Raw genomic sequence first — 19,530 nt, forward strand, 5'->3', positions numbered from 1 at the left:
TAATTGTGGTTTCCATTCTCTCTACCCTCTGAGGGATAAGGATAAGAGGCTTGTGGAAGCTTCAGCTAAGTCGCTTCAGTCATGTCCAACTCTGTGCAACCTCATAGACGGCAGCCCACCAGGCCCCTCTGTCCCTGGAATTCTCCAGGCAAGAATACTGGAGTGGGTTGCCATTTCCTTCTCCATGTGGAGAAGTCAATCCTAAAGGAAATCAGTACTGAATATTCACTGGAAGGACTGATTCTGAAGTTGAAGCTCCAATACTGTGGCCACCTGATGCAAAGAACTGACTTATTGGGGAAAAAAAAACAAACCCTGATATTGGGAAAGACTGAAGGCAGGAGAAGGGGGCGACAGAGGATGAGATGATTGGATGGCATCACCGACTTGATGGACATGAATTTGAGCAAGCTCCGGGAGTTGGTGATGGACAGGGAAGCCTGGCATGCCGTAGCCCATGGGGTCACAGAGTTGGACATGACTGAGCGACTGAACTGAAGGGTATATACTTCTTCATACGTTGAATCTTTTCATTATCATTGCTCTTTAATGAGACTAAAGATATTTCAGGTTACTTCCTTAACTGAGTAGAATCAAATAGATCTAAACTATGACATAGAGCTAAATGTTTAGGTATTAACCTCAGCACACCCCTCAAAACTCTTGGAAAACTCCCTGGTATCAACTTACTTTTACTAATAAAAGCAGAATAAAAGATACATACCTTATGGCTTCTTAAGCAATGGAATATGACTGACTTTCCATAAAATTAAATTTCCTGAAAAATTACAGCTGCTTCTCCTGCAGATTTGGTCCTTCTCCAGAAAATGGCATTAATTGTTGCTTCTGGTCAGCTTGCACCAAGTCTGATCACAGTGGGAAGTGGATCAAAGGCTCCTAAGTGCCTATTTCAACCTTCATCCTCCCCTTTACTCTTAGTGACAGAAGCCTGATTTTCAGCTGGACACTCTGAAACCCAGAATAAGATATACTTTCCAGTTTCCCTTTCTTTAGTTTTGGCCTATGATATATGTGCTGAAGTGATTTATGGGAAAGCTGCTTAAAAGGAGCTGACTGACGGGGAGGCACCTCTGTCCTTCTGCCTTCTGTCCGCATCTTGTATGTGATAGCTGGAGCTTCAGCAGCCATCAAGGATCATCATATGATGACTTTAAGGAATGATGGCATGAAAGGCAAAGGCTGGGGCCCCTAGTGATGTCAGAGAACCACCTTCCAGGCCTGGACTGCTGTCTCTGGCCTTTTCTATTTAAAGAAAAACAAACTTTTATTATGTTATTCCCACTTTTTGTGTTTGAATTATATGCAGCTGAACAAAACCTTAGCAAAACCTGAGGGCTCACCAGTCTTCCCACTCACATGACAGACTAAGAAGTCTTTTCCAGACAGTGGTACCCCAAGCAGCTGCCACCAATCAGCAAGTGATGTTTATCATCCTGGTGACATATTCAGAAGTCAGACCCCCCTAAGCTTACTAGTCTTCACCATTACCATGACATTTTGGCATTCACAATGTGATGATCATGATCTCTTCCAAGCTGATTTTATTACTTGACTTTCAAAATTCCAGAACAAACAGCATTTTAAAATTACATCATCAATATTAAAGGAAAAAAAATCCAATTTCTTTCCCCAAACATTTATCAAAGTTTCTATGCAGCAGCCACTATACTAACACTGAAGTTATCAAGTAAGATAGTTGCTACTTGGATTAATTCAGCCTGGTTCATTCAAATAATTTACCAAATCTCTTCCATAGTCTAAATAAAACTTTAGTTTCTAATTTGAATCAGTGAGATATATACGGCAGGGATGGGGCTGAGAAATGGTAAAATTAAATCATCATTGCTTTCCAAAATGCTTCTGGTGATTGGGGTAGGGAATGGGGTAGTAAAATCAGTGGGGAAAAAAGTTCACCATTAATAACCTGCGCTTTAAGATACCTTTGAGGGGCTTCCCTGGCAGTCCAGTGGAAGTCTGCGCTCCCAATGCAGGGGGCATGGGTTTGATCCTGGTCGGAGAACTAAGATCCCATGTGCTGTGCAATGCAGCAAAAAAAAAAAAAAAATTTTTAAAGGTACCTTTCAGTGTGGTATTCCAAAGTCATTTTTTTTTTTTTTTTTGGTATAGGAGACTGCTGCTGCAGCATGTGCAAAAATATCAACCCTCTTTTCTGCTTAAACCTATAAATCTATACACACTTGACGCATTGATGACTTCAAGCCCTTGATCATGAGGCTCTCTGCTACTTGGAGACATATAACTACACATTTATCATATTAAAGGCTCTGAGAAGTCCTGCAGCGAAGAATGCTTTTACCTTTGATCCCACAGTACCATCTAGGGTCAAAATATTGAGGCCCAAAGCTGACTACAAGGAAAATAAGCGTGCAGGCAGAAAGCCTTCAACTTGGCCCCCAAGTTCTCTGCCAGAATTGGCTAGAATGACTTTTCCTGAAGTGCTGCTTATTAACGTACTGTCTCTGATGGTCCATAAGGAGAGGACACTTCATCAAGCCAGTCTGTCTTTGTGGTGATATCTCTGATGTTGAAAAAGACCGGACCTCTGCCTGAAGGCTTCTCCACATTCATTACACTTGTAGGGTTTTTCCTCATTGTGGATTCTCACATGCTGAGCGAGATGTGAGTTCAATCGGAAGGCTTTCTGGCAAATAGTACACTTGAAAGGTTTTTCTCCAGTGTGAATCCTGTGGTGTCGAATAAGGTCTGAAGTCAAACTGAAGGCTTTTCCACACTCGTTACACTGGTGGCTTTTGGAGTGGCTGTGGATTCTCTGATGGTGGGTGAGGAGAAGGGCCTGACTAAAGGTTTTCCCACACTCTTTGCACTGACAGGGCTCCTCCTGACTGTGAATTCTCTGGTGTCGATTAAGGTGGGAGCTGCGCCGAAAGTTCTTTCCACAGTGGATACATAGATAAGGTTTCTCTCCAGTATGGATTCTGAGATGTTCCAAAAGGCCTGCATTCTGGCTAAAGACTTTTCCACACTCCTTGCACTGATAAGGCTTCTCACCAAGATGGATTTTCTGATGTCTGACAAGGTGTGAACTTCTCTGAAAGGCTTTCCCACATTCATGACACTGATGACCTTTTTCTCTAGAGCAGATTTTCTGATGTCCAGGAAGACTAGAACTCTGACACACTTCAGCTTCACAGAGCTTTTCTTTCGTGTGTGAACTTTCATGCTTAATCAGGTCTGAGTGCTGGATGAACCCCTGCCCGCATTCTGGGCATTTACAGTGAGTCTTCTCCTTGGGCTCAGCCTGCTGCCTATCCAAGTTAGAGTCCTTGTAATGAACCTCCATGGGTTCAGATGGTTTCCCAGATGATTCCACTCTTCCACAGGAGTCTGTCTCTACAACCAACTTCCCATTCTCAATCCTTTTCTCCTCACCTGAAACATTAAGTACATAATACCAATTACTTGTTTTTGGTGCTCAGGAAAAGGAATTTGCAATTAGGGGGATAAAACTGAATTAAGCCACGTGTGCAAAATGGAAATGTGCATGCTTGTGTTTGCACAGAACATACACGGAATGATACATAGGAAAATGTTTCCCAGTGGCTGCTTTGGGAGGATTATGGTGAGAGACAACTTATTCTAAATGGTTTGAAGTTAATCATGTGATATATATGCATATATACATACAGAGAAAAGTTAGTTCTATGTTCTCTTTTTTTTTAAAATCTGCTTATGGCTTCAGTGAAGAAAATACTGAACATTTCCCTGCCTTCACTCCTTCCTTCCTAAACCCATCCTAAATGCCAGTCATTACTGTAGGCACTGAGGTTATCAAGTAGGATAAAAACTTACTTATTTTTTATGAACTCTTTTTTGAAAGGAGAGACAGAATTATAAACAAGTAGTGGGAAAATAACGTAAAGTTTGTGCCAGGCATAGCAGCAACACAGAAGAAAAAAAATGACTGTTGCAATTTTACCTTTGAGAGCTTTTTGCTAAAATCAGGAAACAAGAACATATTATACAACTTAAGTATTTGAATAATTTATAATGGCTATATTACTTAAAAAACTTCAGTTCATTTAGGCAAAATGATGAGATCACTGGTCAAAAAATTGAAGAAAAGGCATATAGAATTGCAGGATTTGAAAAGAACATACAATTCAAAGTATTTAAAAGTGAGATTAAACAAACAAGGACCTACTATATAGCACAGGGAACTCTACTCTGTAATGGCCTGTGTGGGAAAAGAATCCAAAAAAGAAGAGACATATGAATATGCATTAACTGATTCACCAAACTATATACCTGAGACTAACATGACATTGGAAATCAACTAGACACCAATAAAAAATTTATAAGTGTGGATATATATACAACTGATTCATAACTGATTCATACAGCTGATGGCTGTATGTTCTTGATAACGGTCTGCCATGTGGAAATTAGAAAGCTAGGTGAATTAAATACCCAGGCCAAATAAGAGAAAGGGATAGCATCAGAAATGAAGAAATGAACTGGAAATGAAGACAGGGTGCCAATTTTATCACTGATTAGCTGTGTTTCTTAGGTGATTTAAATCCTCTGGGCTCAGTGTCCTCACCAATAAATCAAAAAAACATTGGGCCACAAGACCTTGAGGGCAACATGAAGTCTACAAAAATGTCTTAGCCTTTCCTGATCTCCTTGGACAGCAGTAACTGCTTTCCTGTGTGGTTCAGTAGATCCATTATAGTTCATTGCTTTAATAATTTGCTTATAGATGTGGCACAGAAGAGATAATAAACAATGTTTGCTGAATAAAAACTTAGCTCAGACACCAGGGAGAGGGTGAGAGGGAATAGCAGATCGGAGCATGAATGGGATGGAAATGAGAGTAAATGAGAGAGTGAGAGTGAAAGGAGGAGTGGATGGGGAAAATAGAAGAGGGAGAGAGAGAGTCTAAGCAGCACTAATAACAAACAAATGAAGCTTACTCTGTGTGAGCAAGATAAAGACAGCAAGCAGAACATTTCAAAAGTGAGAGCAAATGAGAAAGTGAAAATGAAGGGTGGGGGGAGGAGGTATCAGAGAAAGTAAAAGCACATGTTGGGCAGGCAGAGTAGAAACATTAGAAACCTGATTGGGTGTAAAGGCCTTTGGCAGGAGGATGAATAGCCCCATGGGGAGGGAGTGAGAGAATAGTCTTTTCCATGAGGACAGAATGACACACACAACTAAAAGGGAATGCAGGGGCCTCCAACACTGAAAAACAACCTGAACTTTGAGTGTAAAATAACATTTTTCAACAGATCTAGAAGGTAAGGAACAATTTCAAGAATCTACTGTTGCTAAATCTACTTTTTGTATTTAAAATATATACCCGTCATTGATTACATAAGTTCATTTCTGCAAGGCTGTTTAGAAAAAGTAGACCTCTCTCTTTTGGCTACTTTACTCAGAAAGCTTCCAGAAGAAAAGGAATTTTGAAGCAGACTCAGAAACTGCAGGGGAACCAGGTAGTAAGTAAAAGAAGGCTTTACAATTGAAATCAGCCATTCATCAAATAGATATATACTGAAGGTCTCCTCTAGGCGAGGGATGGTAGCAGACTCAGGAGACAAAACAAAGCCCTGTCCTTTGGGTCTGGCAGGAGGAAAGGAGAAGTAAACCAGCAATTCTAATATAATACGGTCAGTTCTATGGTAGCTTTAGCAGCAGATGTGGGGAAATTGATCTAGACTTGGAGGGATTTAGGAAGGACCGAGAAAGCAATATCTAAGCTAGCTGTGAAGAAGGAGTAGGAATTAGCCAGGGAGAGTGAGGAAAAAGTATTCCAGACAGACAAGAAGCAAATGGGAAATGGATTCAGCATGAGGAGAAACACACATGACAGCCGATGGAACCAAGGATGACTAATTGTCCCAGTGTGTCTGGGAATGAGGGGTTTCCTAGCACATGGAACAGTCGGAATGAAAAGTCTCCAGCAAACTGGGGCAAGCTGGTTATGTCAGGGAACACGAGGCTGCAAGGTCTCCAAGTGCCGGAACATGCCAGGTGAGGCTTCTGTTAAGAGTTATTGGGAGTGATTGAAGGTGGTGGGTTGTTTCTTAGTTCATTGAAGGTCTTCAAGGAGGGGAGCAACAGTAATGAATTTGTGTTAAAATGGCGGAGAATGAACAAGAGGTAATTTAACTTTAGCAGAAGCACCAAGATGACAGACGGTAAAACAAAAAAGAGAAACAGGGCTTGTATCAGACTGGAAAGAGGAGAAGAATGAAAGGGATAGAAATTAGAAAGAGAGATTTCAGAGGCTAGAGCAAAAAAAAAAAAAAAAACAAAAGAAAAAGAAAGAAAGAAAATCCACACAACATTTAGAAATAAAAGGCAGTAGTCATTTACAACAACTGGAAGGTGGTAAGAAAAAATAAGTAGTGAATCATGCGGCTGGAATTCTCTCCCTTGGGAGAGAAACAAGCACTCTGTTTTAATTCACACCCCTGCCCCCAAAGTAACGGGGAGAAGAGGAAGGTAAAGGTTCACACAGGAGAAGGATTCAGTTTTAATTAAACAGAAAATACCCAAACTAGAAACGCTCAAAAACAGAAACAAGGGTTAGGGAAAAAGGAAATGTCTGGGGAGATGGAAACTTTTCTGTCTTGATTGTGGTGATGATTAGACAACTGTAATTATTTCATGTTTGTGAAAACTCATTGGCCTGTACACTTACAAAGAGTGAATTTTACTGCATGCAAACTAACCTCAATAAACCTGACTCAAAACAAAAACAAAAAAGCAAAATGCCAAGGGTGCTGAGCCAGGCCTCTGGGCAGAACCACAAAGCCCGCCACATCTCGCATGCAAAGATGCAGTCTTCTTACCCTTCTCTCCCTCCGGCTGTGGGACGTCACCTTCAGGCTGGACCTGCCGCTCCGGCTCGGCTTTTCCAGGCGCTGTCTCCTCCACGAGCACTTCCTGTTTCTTCGCCTGGTTTGGGTCCTAGGGGTGATTAGGTATACATGGGTTTAGAAGGAAACTGCTATGCAGAAAAACACTTCAGTGTTTAGAAAAGGAAGCGAAGAGAAACCACAGAAGGGCAAAGTAAAGAGGCTGGAGAACCTGGAGGCTCCACATTCAGTTTCCTCCTAGCAGAGGCAGGGTGGCTGAGGTAAGAGCTTCGCAAGAAACAACCAGACTGCAAAGAAACTGAGCCCCAGCTGAGCATCCTCCCACTGCTGAAGTCAGGGCCACGGCTCTGGCCCAGCGTGTCAACTCCTGCTTTCTTGCAAAAGGGCACACCTGACCCTTACCTCCTGTTGTCCTGTTCCTCCCAGCTCCGGCTGCAAATCCTCCAGGAACACCACCGCGTCTTCCCCGCTCTCTGGGTGATGCTCCCGCAACCGGGCCTGGAGCTCCTCGGGCAGGATGGTCAGGAACTGCTCCAGCACCAGCAGCTCCAGGATCTGCTCCTTGGTGTGGGTCTCAGGCTGTAGCCATTGTCGGCAGAGCTCCCGGAGCCGGCTCAGCGCCTCTCGAGGTCCTGTGGTCTCTTCATAGCGCAACTGCCTGAACTGCTTGCACAAGGGCTCCTGCCCGAAGCCTCTGCCGTTTCCCTGCAGCTTGACTCCCTGTTCCCGAGCAGAGAGGTGATCCGCCTTCACCACCCGAAGCCCCTCCTTCTTCGGGTTCACAGGAGCCAGGGAAGGAATGGTGCCCCAGGCTGTCGCCATCCCCACCTTCAGACTGCTCTATTTTGGGCAACTTTCTTTTGACTGCCTCCTCAGGGATACCCCTGAAAATGTAATAACAAGAATCACAGAAACAGTAATAGTAGTAGTTATGATAATAACTGCAATAGCAATACCCCTTTGTTGGATTTATACATTTCCAATAATTACTACCCATTTCTTCTCTCTCTGAAACAACCATACAAAAGGAGAAGACTGCTTTACCAAAGATCGCCAGCTAACAGCATAAATAACAGATTTGAAAAATCACGATTCTGTAGCCCTTAATGAAATAACTGATTCAATCAAGGACCACAAATGGGTGAAATCACTGGATAAAAAGGAGTAAGGGGAAAGGATAATCTCAGCCTCAAAGAATCACCACACTGAGTGCTTACGAATTACAAAGGGAAGAATGGCACTATCCAGCAGTCAAATGAAACCTAGCAACACCAAGAGGAAGATAACTGACCTCGTGCCTTAATCACTTATGCAGCATTTTTACTAGACCTGTTTAACATGAATCTAATAATAAGGAAACTTTCAGAGATGTCCAGAATGCAGCTTATCTACGAGGTATGCACTTTTCAAAACACCAATTTCATTAAAATAAAGAGTGTGGGAAAGGTATTTCTCTAGATTAAAGAGATACAGCAAAACGTAACAAGTAAAATTTGCTCTTGAGTAAAAAAAAAACACAAATGTTTAGAAGAATTCAGAAATCTGAATAATATATAGGCAAACCAAATAGAGCCTGAAGGCTGTATTTGTACCTAAAGTTTTACTGGAAGCAGGGATCAAACCAGAGTCTCCCACATTGAAGGCAGACTCTTTACCCACTGAACCAACAGGGAAGATTGATTTTTTTCTTACTGGAATACAGCCAAACCCATTTGGTAGACAGTGTTTACATCTGCTTTCAGAAATACACTAGCAGGACTGAGGACTTAAACAATGGGGCACTGATCCCTGCTCAGTCAAAAATCCAAAAATCTGTGTGCTACTTACTATCTCTGCTGCAAAAAATGAACTGATAGGTGAGCAAGGGTAAGAAGCTAAAACAGCTTCAACAGGATCAGGACTCAAACTCTAGTTCTTTTGGCTCCACATGATTTCTAACCAAACACAAACTTTCCCCCACCTAAAGATCTGTAAAATGAAAATACATGTACTATATGTACTGGAAAAACCCACGTATAAGTGGACCCCTGTAGTTCAAACCCTTTTGTTCAAGGATCAACTGGCATTACCACAGAGACTGTACCACCTGCAAAGCTCAGCTATTCTGGCCCTTCACAGAAGTGTGCAGATCTGAGAGTCTCCTCGGGTGGGATGCAGTTTTGTGATCATGTAAGAGAATAGCCTTATTCTCAGGAGATGGTACTTATTTTCAAATGTTGCACGGAGAGTCTGTGGAGAGGTATGTGGAGAAAGGGAGAGAGAAAAAACACAAACGTAGTAGGAAGTTGACAAAAGCTGCTATATGAGGGGTATATAGTATTGACCATACTATTCTTACAACTTTTCAGTAGATTTGAAAATTCTCCAAATGTTGAGAGGGAGAAAAAAGACACAAAATGAATAAAGCTGTTCGTATGTTCATTCATTAAAGCCAATCATCAGAATTAACTAAAAGAACATAAGGATGAAAAAAAAAAAAAAAAAAGAACATAAGGATGTTCACAACTTACCTCATTTATTGTCTAGGTACCACACTCTTTTAGTTGCTGGAGATACAGAGATGAAAGAACCTCTGGCCTCTATAGATCTCTGCCCCACAAGAAATCAAGTAAATAAGCAATTACAGTTAAATGTATTAAGTGCCACGGTGAAGGTAGACACAGGATGCTAGCAGAGCTCAGTGGTAAGACAGTTAATCCCCATTAGCAGGTCAGAAAAGGCCTCTTGAAGGTGAGCCCTTCTGACTCTTAAAAGACATGTGAAAGTCAGACAAGAAAATATGGAAAGGGTTTTCCAGACAGAGAAAAATCTGAGCACAGAGCTGTTGGAAAACCTCACATGTTCAGGCTAGTTGTTAGTTACGGCTGAGGAAATGCTAAGTGGGGCTGGAACCTGGGAAACACCTACATGTAAGGAAGAGAAGAAAGAAGAACAACCAGAAAGGTACAAAAACAAAGACAGTAGAATCCAGGAGACAAGGGGATCTATTTCTATAGGTATGGAGTGGTGGAAAGAGCCTGAGCCTCAGACTGGCCTGGGTTCCAATCCAATTCTGTCACTACACTGTTTACTCATTTGTAAAATGAAGATAATACCTAATTCAGAGACATGTTTTGAGGTAAATGAGATAATATGTAATTATAAAGAATAATAACTAAATACAGCTCTTTTAGAACTTGTTTAGCAAGTTTTTTGGTTAGCACTGGAACCACCCCACCTCCCCCCAAAAAGAATAGTAACTAACTGATTTCTAACTGGAATTTAAAGAGGCAGCCTCAAGAGTAAAATGTTTCAGTAAGATGAGTTCACCTACAACTTAACATATGCACTTATTTAAAAAAGGGGCTTCCCTGGTGGTCCAGTTATTAAGAATCCGCCTGCTCTGGGAAGATCCCACAGGTCTTGGGGCAACTAAGCCCAATCTCCATAACAACGGAGCCCTCACCGGAGAGAGCGTGCTCCACAACCAGCAGCCACAGCAATGAGAAGCCAGGGCATCTCAACGAGACAGTAGTCCTCACTCACTGCAACTAGAGAAAGCCTTGCATGCAGCAATGAAGACCCATCACAGCCAAAAATAAAAACCAAAACAAACAGAAAACCCCAAAACTTGCCATGTCTCCTTGTCCATAGCTATACCGTACTCAGTAGCATCCGACTCTTTGCAACCCTATGGACTGTAGCCTGCCAGGCTTCTCTATCCACAGGATTTTCCAGGCAAGAATACTGGAGCAGGCTGCCATGTCCTCCCTCCAGAGGATCTTCCTGACCCAGGAATCAAACCCATGTCTCTTGCACCTCCTGCACTGCAGGTGAATTCTTTACCGCTAAATCATCTGGGAAGCCCATAACTATATCAGTATTTCTAAAAAACACACAAACAAAAACAAAAACAAGTCAGTGACTTCCCTGACAGTCCAACAGCCAAGACCCTTCACAATAAATGCAGGGGTCCTAAGTTCAATCCCTGGTCGGAGCACTAGATCCCATATGCCACATCTGGAAGATCCAGCATGTCAAAACTAAGACACAGCACAGGCAAATAAATTTTATTTAAATAAATATTATTTTAAAAAAACCAAACAAACAGAGGTCACTGCAACCTCTGTAAAGGCAATTCTGGTCATTGGATAGGGAGAACATCACCCAGCCACAGGAAAATGGGAAAAATGGCACAAGTAAGCAAAAATTACTCTTTCAAAAAACAGGACATTAAAAGGAAAAGGAGAAATAGGACCTAAGCTAGCAGAGGGTAACATAGAGGACAGGTATGTTTGTAAGTTCAATTACTATCTTTATGCCAATGATTTCCTTATTTTTCCGCCCAGACCTCTCAAGAGTGACAGATTTTTCTTCTGGCTATCCGGTTCCTGGACACCTTACAAAAGCCTATCAAACGCAACATGTCAAAATGAACTCAGAGAGGCTTCCCTGGTGGCTCAGTGGTTAAGAATCCGCGTGCCAATGCAGGAGACATGGGTTCAATCCCTGGTCTGGGAAGACCCCACATGCCTCGGAGCAACTAAGCCTGTGTCCCACAACTGTTGCGCCTGTGCTCTGGGGCCCAGGAACGGCAACTATTGAGCCCAAAGCTGCACTACTGAAGCCCATGTGCCCTTGAGCTTGTGCTCCATAACAAGAGAAACCACCTCAATGAGAAGCCCATGCACTGCAACGAAGAGTACCCCCCACGCCCAGCAATGAAGACCCAGCACAACCTTAAAAAACAAAACAAAACTCAGAGAATTATACCATCAATCTTTTGAACAGGCTCTTGGTATGTGGGGACTGTTGATTTTGACTCTTGAATGACTCTAGAGATAAGTGAAATAGTATCTGCCAATTGTTGGCACACACTTCTGAATCAGTATGAAAAAGCCTGACTCAGTGGCTGTGCTCAATTAGGTTCCAAACTCAGTTCGCTGTTATATAGTATCACTCCCAGCTGATACTTATTTGTCAAAACAGGATTTAGAATCCAAAACGCCAATCCTGCTGCAGCTGATCCTTAAACAACAGGACAGTGAACTACATGGGTCCACTTATACATGGATTTCTTTTTTTTCAAATAGGCCAAATCTGCAATGTGGCCCTGTGAGTAGAGAGAGCTGACTGTAAAGTTATACTTGGATTTCCAACTTCACTATGGGCCGCTAGTATACACACACACACACACACACACGCAGAAGATTGTGCCTCTATAACAAGAACCACAGCATCAGTCCTCTCCTAGGCCCCAAGATTGACATCTCCCGTCCTCCCCCCTTCAGAGTCCACACGTCTCCTCCATTGGGTAAGGCTTCTTCGCACCCACAAGGAATCAGCTGCTCCCCAGCCCACGGGCCGCAGTTATTCCCCATACTGGAGCACAATCACCACTCACCCCTCCAAGGACCCACGGGAAAAGCCAAAAGCTTTCAAGCAGCTTGTTAGCTAGCTCTTTACTGAGCAGCCGCTCTCGCTCCGCGGCGCACTTGACCGTCGCTCTAGGAATGCTGGAGGACTGCGGCTCGATGGCCTCCTGCTCCGGCCTCCTGCCCCCGCCTCCCAGGAGGAGGCCAAATTCAGGCTGGTTGATTGAGCGCGCTCGGAGTCCAGAGGTAGGGAGGGGTGCCCCGAGGCTGTGAGGGGCCTCCAGGTGTGTTTTTAGATTTCTTAAAATTTTAACCCGAAATTTATTTCATTCATGTAGATGACACGCAAATTCGTCAAACCTTGCGTGTTTCGGGGTTTCCAGGTTGCCCTCAGTTCAGTTCAGTTGCTCAGTCGTGTCCAATTCTTTGCAACCCCATGGACTGCCGCACCCAGGCTTCCCTGTCCATCACCAACCTTAGGGTAATCCCCCTGCTAATGCAGGAGACTTTCGAGACCCAAGTTTGATCCTCTGGAGTAGGAAATGGCAACCCACTCCACTATTCTTGCCTGGGAAATCCCATGGACAGCAGAACCTGGTGGCCCTTAGACCATGGGGTTGCAAAGAGTTGGACACGACTGAGCACACATACACACGCATGGAAACAGGCCAGCTCATTTTAGTGTTATCACAGCTGGTATTCCACTTTGCTCACTCACATAATTAAGACACGGACACATATTTTACCATTCTCCCCAATTTAAAAAGTTATCAAATACAGTGGCAAAAATAAATGTAAAAGTGTTTTTAAGTTGAACATGTATGTATGTACATATGCAAATATACAATGAATGTATATTTGCAAGGTTTAAGGTAACAAAAAATTAAGGAATGTTACCAAATGAAAGGTTGTGTGCCAGATGCAGTAGGCCAAAGAAATAAAAATGTGGGCATTTTGGAGCAGAGAGGTTTATTGCAGGACCAAGCAAGAAAAACTCTTGGTGTGTGCTCAAAAATACCCCCAATTCCTCAAAGGGTTTCACCAAAGCATTTTTTAAAAGTCAGGTGAGGGAGGCAGGGTTGTCAGGAACCTGATCAGCTCTTGCACAGTTCTCTGGTTGGTGTTGAGGTAACAGAGCAGTTAACATCATTACTACTGAGTTAAGTATTAGTTGTTCAGTTGTGTCCAAGTCTTTGCAACCCTATGGACTGTAGCCTGTCAGGCTCCTCTGTCCATGAAATTCTCCAGGCAAGAATAACTGGAGTGGGTAGCCATACCCTTCTTCAGGGAGTCTACCCAATCCAGGGATCCAAACCCGGTCTCCTGCGTTGCAGGCAGATTCTTTACCCAGGCAATAAGGCAGTCTGAGTCACCTTTATGGGTACTTAGGGCCTGTAGGTCTAGAGGCATGGATCATCAAGTATTGCAGTTCTTCCCTTTGGTGGTAATGTTAGCATCTGTAAAACAACCCAGGAGAGTGCATCAGATACTATTATCTACGTACATCAGAGAGGAGCTACAGCAGAGGGTAGGAGGGAGGTATCTGTACCAGGAAGATCCCATAGGGTCCTCCTCAATTACAGTCTATTACCATGGGAGAGAATAAATCAACCATTATTCTCTGCAAAGTATGTGAGGGGTAGGGGTGGGGGATAGGGTGGTGTCACTACCAAAATAAATTGTGCCAAAGAAAACAGAAGTATTCCCTATTTTGCCCACATCATCACAAACTGTATTTTTATTATCTGTGAACAAAATAAACCCTTTAAAAAATCTGAACAAACTGGTTTAATCAGTTGGTAATTTTGAAACAAATATCTTACCAACCATTGTTTTATCACACAATTCATATTGTTTCAAGCCTGAAATGATCGTAACAGAAAAAAAAATTCCATTATCAGGAGAGTTCTTTTTCCCCTTGTGTGTCAAAAACTTTAAAATATCTTTTAAAAGTTTAACTTTAAAAAAAGTTAAAGTAAAATGTATATACTTAAAAACTTTTCCTTAGGGTCACAAATCCAATCAATGTGAATATTTTACTAATTAAAAGTTAATAATTCTGTCCTGAAGGGAAAATACGTATCTCATTTTTTTTCAAGAGCTTTCCCTCAAAAAAATTATACAAGAGGTAAACATAAATTTCAATTTTAAAAGGAAGCAAATATATCCTAATTCATTTATTCCCACTTTCAAACTCCCTACCATGGTTGGCTTAAATGTCACTCATATTATCAAGGCTGAGATTATTGTCATTGCATTGGATATCCCATGAAAATAAAAACACAGTGAAGCTAGACAAAGAAGGACTTTTTAACAAGAATTCAAGGTGTGCATTTTTAAATAGGCTGTATTTTTTGGAAGCGGTACAGGTAGATAAAGTGAGAATAAATCAAAATACCATTTTTACCAAAACAGAGCTACATTTCACTAATAAAACAAATCAATTTTTGAACTTGAGATTTTCATTTTCTAAGATTATCCTCATTTCTGTAAACAAAATGGTCATCTATATTATAGTTTCCATCAGGTCCAGGTCCACGATATTTAAAATAAAAGCTTCCTTTTCTATATGATCAGTAGAGGCACTACTGCATTATAGCCATGAGATACAAGTATCTTTTTGTAATGATTGTTTCCACTATTCTCTCTGCTTCCACCCATACTCATTCATTACTTTGAATTATGACATAGAAAAATTTGTAGTCAATCATTGTTCTAAACAATCAAAGACTTCCAGATGAATTTAATAAACTTAACTCAACAGTTTAATTCTAGGAAATCCATAACTTTAAAACCAGCATATTAATAGCCTAATAACTACAAATGCTAAAAAGTCATTTAGTAAAATTCAGCAAACATTTCTGAATAAATGGGGAAACTCCTAATAAAATAGGAATAGATGGATACTTCCTTTATATGGAAAAACACACACATACACATATCTCAAACCAAAAAACCTCCCTCATGCTTGACAGTGAAACTTCATAACTATCTTCATAAAAATGCAGCTGAATTTATTAGGTTAAGAGCAAAGAAACGAGGAATTCCCAAGGGATCCAGGGGTCAGGACACCAGGTTTCCAATGCAGAGGGAAATAAGATCCTGCATGCAGCTTGGTGCAGCCAAAAGAGAGAGAGAGACAGAAGTCCACCAACCTTACCTTGGTTTACTTAGGAGCTACAGTTTCTGAGCTGTATCTTTTCCTCACGTGAGAAAGACAATTCACTGAATGGCTACTAGAGTTTTTAGGGCTTAACGGGCAACATGATCAAGTGTTTCCCAAAAAAGCAATTCAAAAGTCAAATAAGGGGGAAGTATCTTCAAGTTTTGTAATAACAAACTGATTTATTTATTATATGAAGAGTTCTTATGATCAATAAGAAAAACATCAGAAACTCAGTAGGAAAATACACAAATATATAATATGGATAATTCACACACACACAAAAGAATTACAATTATTATACATACTCAACCATATTCTTAAATAAAAATGAAACGCCATTTTCACCTATCAGATTGGCAAAGATTCAGATTCAAAAGGTTCAGAAATACAATATTGGCAGGTGAGTGTGTAAACCAGTGCATCCTCTTTGGAATGCAATGTTACAATGGCTATTAAAAGCACTTTGAGGTTAAATGTAATATTCTTAGACTTTGACCACTCTATCAAAAACATCCACCATTTCTGGCTCTAGCCCCTTCTTTTCTTCATAGCATACTACAATTTATAATTATTTGTCTGTTAACTATTTAAAGTCTGTCTCCCCAGTTAGCATGTAAAATTCTATGATGGCAGGTATCAAGCCTAATTTGCTTTTTGGTTTATCCCTAGTATCTGCTATATTGCCTAGTACATGGAAAGCACTTGTATTAGTACATACCTTCCCTTTGATCCAATAATTCCACTTCTAACTGGTCATTTTTAGATGACACAAAGCATTCTTTTTCACCCAATAATTAATTCTATTTTTAGATGAGCACACTACAGATGATAACACTCATACATCCACAAAGATTTTCACAAGTATTGTATAATAGCAAAATACATCTTAAACATCAGATATAATATGGTTCACCCAAACATTAGAATACTATAAAGTCATTAAAAATATATTTATATGCATTGATATAAAACATCTCCAAGCTATGTATAGATTCTTCTGTATCGTGTGGTATAAATGGAAATATACATATCTAACAAGAGGGCTTTCACACAACTCTCTTTGGGAAAATTTCAAGCTAGTGTGATCCAGTGTCTGTCAAGTTACATACTGGTGTAAAAGTGCCTTTCTACATCAACTCTGCCCTGCCAGATTCTAGAGCCACATCCTTTCACTTTCAGCTCTGTGGGCTTTCCAGGGTCTTGAGGTTTGAAAAGGGGCTTATCCAAATTAGATAGTTTTCATTTGTACTGAAGTCTGAGTTTGCTCAGCTATCACTAGATGACAATTAAGGTCTTATCATAGACCACAAGTGGAGCTCACTCTAAATGTCTTTTCCAGCACTGGTGCTAGCCAGTCTCTCCGCGTTAACTCTCTTGTCCACGTGGTCCTTCCTGATCTGATCTTCTCATGAGCTCTACCAACCGTCTCTTTATACCTCCTCCTTTTGCTCTTTCTCCTCCTCCTCTAGCTGGCACCTAATCTACTCCTTGGAATACCCAAGTACTCTAGATCGTTATCTTTTTAATGTCTATTTTTATGGGTAAACCCTAGGACTCTTTCAATCAGGTCCTTGCCTTCTGATAGTCAAAGACAAGTTTTTCAAGAAAATGTTGGCTTTCAGCACATGTACTATACATTTTTTAAAAAGTCATTCAGAACTGTAGTGGGCACCTGTTGGTTGCCTACCCCTGCCTTCCTAACATTACTCTAATATGGATACTCAGGTATCCATTCCTTGCTCACATAGCCCATAAGGTGAGCAAGTAGGCAGGAGTAAGTCATTGTACTTCCGGGGCAATGATATATCTGGAAGGATGGGGGGGAGGGAAATCTGGGGGAAGCATGTGACCTAAGCTAATCTAATTTGGCTGAGTCTCAGTAGTCTTATTTGGAATTCCAACACAAAAATTTTCCTTCTCTCTTCACAGGTGGACCAGGAAATACATAACCAAACTCAGGAGCTTTGGCAGCCTATTATTTAAGGGAAACAAGTTAGAAGAGGAAAATGAGCCAATAAAACTAACTTTTAATTCTGTTAAATGCAAACCAGAAATACACACTGAATTGAATCCTTTGTTCTTTCTGGAGTTCTCCTGGTTTTCCCTGAGTAATGAATGGCTCCATGAGGAAATGAAGCCCTGGAACAGAGAAAAGTCAGAGCAACAGGGAAAACACCACCACCACCTTAGGTTAATAGCTCCAACTTTTATCCTGCAATACACATGCTTGTGCATAAACAGGACTCATGGATAGATAAAGAAAACGCCAAAAAGAGATTTCTTAGGAGGGAAGGATTAGGGATGGGAGTAGAAGACTCACATTTCACTGACTCTCCTCCTGTAGTGTTTGAATATTTTTAAAAACACGTACACATATTACTTTTACAGTCAAAATTAACAAAATAGTTTAAAAAAATCTCAAAAAGCAGCTTTTTCTCAAGGAACTTACAGTTGGTACAGTAGCACCATAAAGCCTTTTAATTTTGGTCATATAAAATTGTTCAAAGTCCTGCTATGGAACAAAAGTCCTTATTTATCATCTTTCCCTTTTGTCTTTCGGTACACCATCTCTCGGAAACTAGCTAGAATCTTATTCTCTCTCTTCCGTCTCTCTTCTTGGTTAAAGGATGCAAGGGCTCTCTTCTCATCAGCACTATAGATCTGATTCTCTTTACGCAGGCGCACAGCCTCCATTCTGCGATGCCTGCTACCACTCATAACATAACCCGAGCATTCAAAAGAAGCAATCTCTTCACTTGTCAACCCAATTTCACCTCTTCGTGGGATACGCTTTCCGGCTTTTACATACTCAGCCATAGCTGCACCTTCACCTGGAAGCAGAGCATGGCCATAGTTCAAAGGTTTCTCATCTTGAGAGGTGTGTATAATAGGTGCCTCTGGACCTATTAGATCCATGTTATCTGCAATCTTTGACTGCTCAATCCAGATGTCTTCTGGCAACTCCCCTTCTGAATCCTTACAGCTTGAGTCACTGGATTCTTTTTTAGTCTTTTTAGTCTTCTTTTTCTTCGGCTTTTTAGCTCTGCGTTTCTTTTTCTTCTTGAGTTTTTTTGCTCTCTTTTTATCATCATCAGAGCTAGAAATAGTGTCGGAGTCCGACTGACTGTCAGTATTATCAGAATATGTCCTATGTTTTCTTTTGGATTTTTTCTTTCTTTTCTTATTTTTTGAACGACTGGCCTTTTTCCTTTTTTCTTCGGAGCTGGAATCTGAACTGCTGCTCTTCTTGGTCTTTACCTCTTCATCCTCAACCGGGGTGTGTTCATCAGAATCTGGCTCAGGAAACTTTGGAGACAGCCCCCATACCTCAGGAGCTCCCAACTCCCCAATCCTTTCTCTCTCTTTCAGCCGCCTCTGGCGATAGCTCTCCTCCTTCTCTTTCTCACAGTCCTCCGCCCACTGCCGGTCGCCCACATAGTGGTGTTGATAGTAACGGTACCCTCCACAGGAGAAAGAAGATGATGAGAAGTCGTAGCTGCGGAGCCCGGGGGTCCGCTCTCGAGACCCAGAGCGGCTAAAGGGGTAAGAAGCTCCGGCACCCGAACCACTCCACGAAGGCCTGAGGCCTTCGCGGTCGCGTGAGTGAGTACGGCTGCCCCACGGGGAGTGTCTGACCTGCGCGGATGGCGGGCTCTCGGACGAGCTGCGTCGCTGTCTCCCAGAGCCCGGGGTGTCCTCTGGGTAGTTGGACTGGGACACATGCGCCATGGGCCGGTTTTTACATACTACAGCGTTCCTGACTGGCCGGCAATTCTCGCCCACACAGGCGCGCTAGCAACGTCCCGGCGCACGACTTCCGCTTCCGGCTGTTGCCAGGCGAAGATCTTATCCGCGTGTGGGCTGTGAGGTCTCTCTTTAGGTGAGGCTGCAGGAAGGCCTCTCCTGGAGAGCGGATAAAGGGGGCGTGGCAGCGCCTGTTTGGGGGATTTACATTCCCCAAGTTGAGCTTGTGGGAATATTTAGAAGAGGAATTCGCATCAGTGAATCCGTCTACTGTTCAAACACTCCGTTCTCAACCTGGTTATTTGCCTTTAAGCATCTTGACACCATTCTCTTCTACCATTCTCACTCAGGCTCTCTTTATCTTTACCCCTTGGTGAAG

At 41.9% G+C, this 19,530-nt stretch overlaps 2 protein-coding genes across 3 annotated transcripts; both read right to left on the reverse strand.

Annotated features, from left to right (window-relative positions):
• Positions 1 to 1,544: 1,544 nt before the first annotated feature.
• On the reverse strand, positions 1,545 to 12,371 carry ZSCAN26 (zinc finger and SCAN domain containing 26). Of its 2 annotated transcripts, XM_061147342.1 has the most exons (5): positions 12,271 to 12,359; positions 9,398 to 9,476; positions 7,290 to 7,771; positions 6,861 to 6,978; positions 1,545 to 3,432 (listed from the first exon to the last, which is right to left on the reverse strand). In XM_061147342.1, the coding sequence occupies exons 3-5, from the start codon at positions 7,707 to 7,709 to the stop codon at positions 2,531 to 2,533; spliced, it is 1,440 nt and encodes a 479-aa protein (XP_061003325.1). In that variant the 5' UTR covers positions 7,710 to 7,771; positions 9,398 to 9,476; positions 12,271 to 12,359; the 3' UTR covers positions 1,545 to 2,530. The 2 variants fall into 2 exon arrangements, with proteins under 2 accessions (XP_061003325.1, XP_061003324.1); XM_061147341.1 differs by lacking the exon at positions 9,398 to 9,476 and having other exon boundaries at positions 12,271 to 12,371.
• A 3,113-nt stretch (positions 12,372 to 15,484) lies between these two features.
• Positions 15,485 to 19,424, reverse strand: NKAPL (NFKB activating protein like). Its single transcript, XM_061147351.1, has one exon. The coding sequence runs from the start codon at positions 19,134 to 19,136 to the stop codon at positions 17,937 to 17,939; it is 1,200 nt and encodes a 399-aa protein (XP_061003334.1). The 5' UTR covers positions 19,137 to 19,424; the 3' UTR covers positions 15,485 to 17,936.
• Positions 19,425 to 19,530: the final 106 nt, after the last annotated feature.

Source organism: Dama dama, chromosome 7 (genome assembly GCF_033118175.1).
Source record: "Dama dama isolate Ldn47 chromosome 7, ASM3311817v1, whole genome shotgun sequence".
NCBI lineage: Eukaryota > Metazoa > Chordata > Mammalia > Artiodactyla > Cervidae > Dama > Dama dama.

What these genes read in the sequence shown, in the direction of transcription:
- NKAPL (XM_061147351.1), bottom strand. Translation starts at nt 19,136, where the DNA reads ATGGCGCATGTGTCCCAGTCCAACTACCCAGAGGACACCCCGGGCTCT.
- ZSCAN26 (XM_061147341.1), bottom strand. Translation starts at nt 7,709, where the DNA reads ATGGCGACAGCCTGGGGCACCATTCCTTCCCTGGCTCCTGTGAACCCG. An exon ending in GAGGAACAGGACAACAGGAG is followed by an intron (nt 6,979 to 7,289) that starts GTAAGGGTCAGG and finishes AATCACCCCTAG; the next exon opens with GACCCAAACCAGGCGAAGAA. An exon ending in ACAGCCGGAGGGAGAGAAGG is followed by an intron (nt 3,433 to 6,860) that starts GTAAGAAGACTG and finishes TTAATGTTTCAG; the next exon opens with GTGAGGAGAAAAGGATTGAG.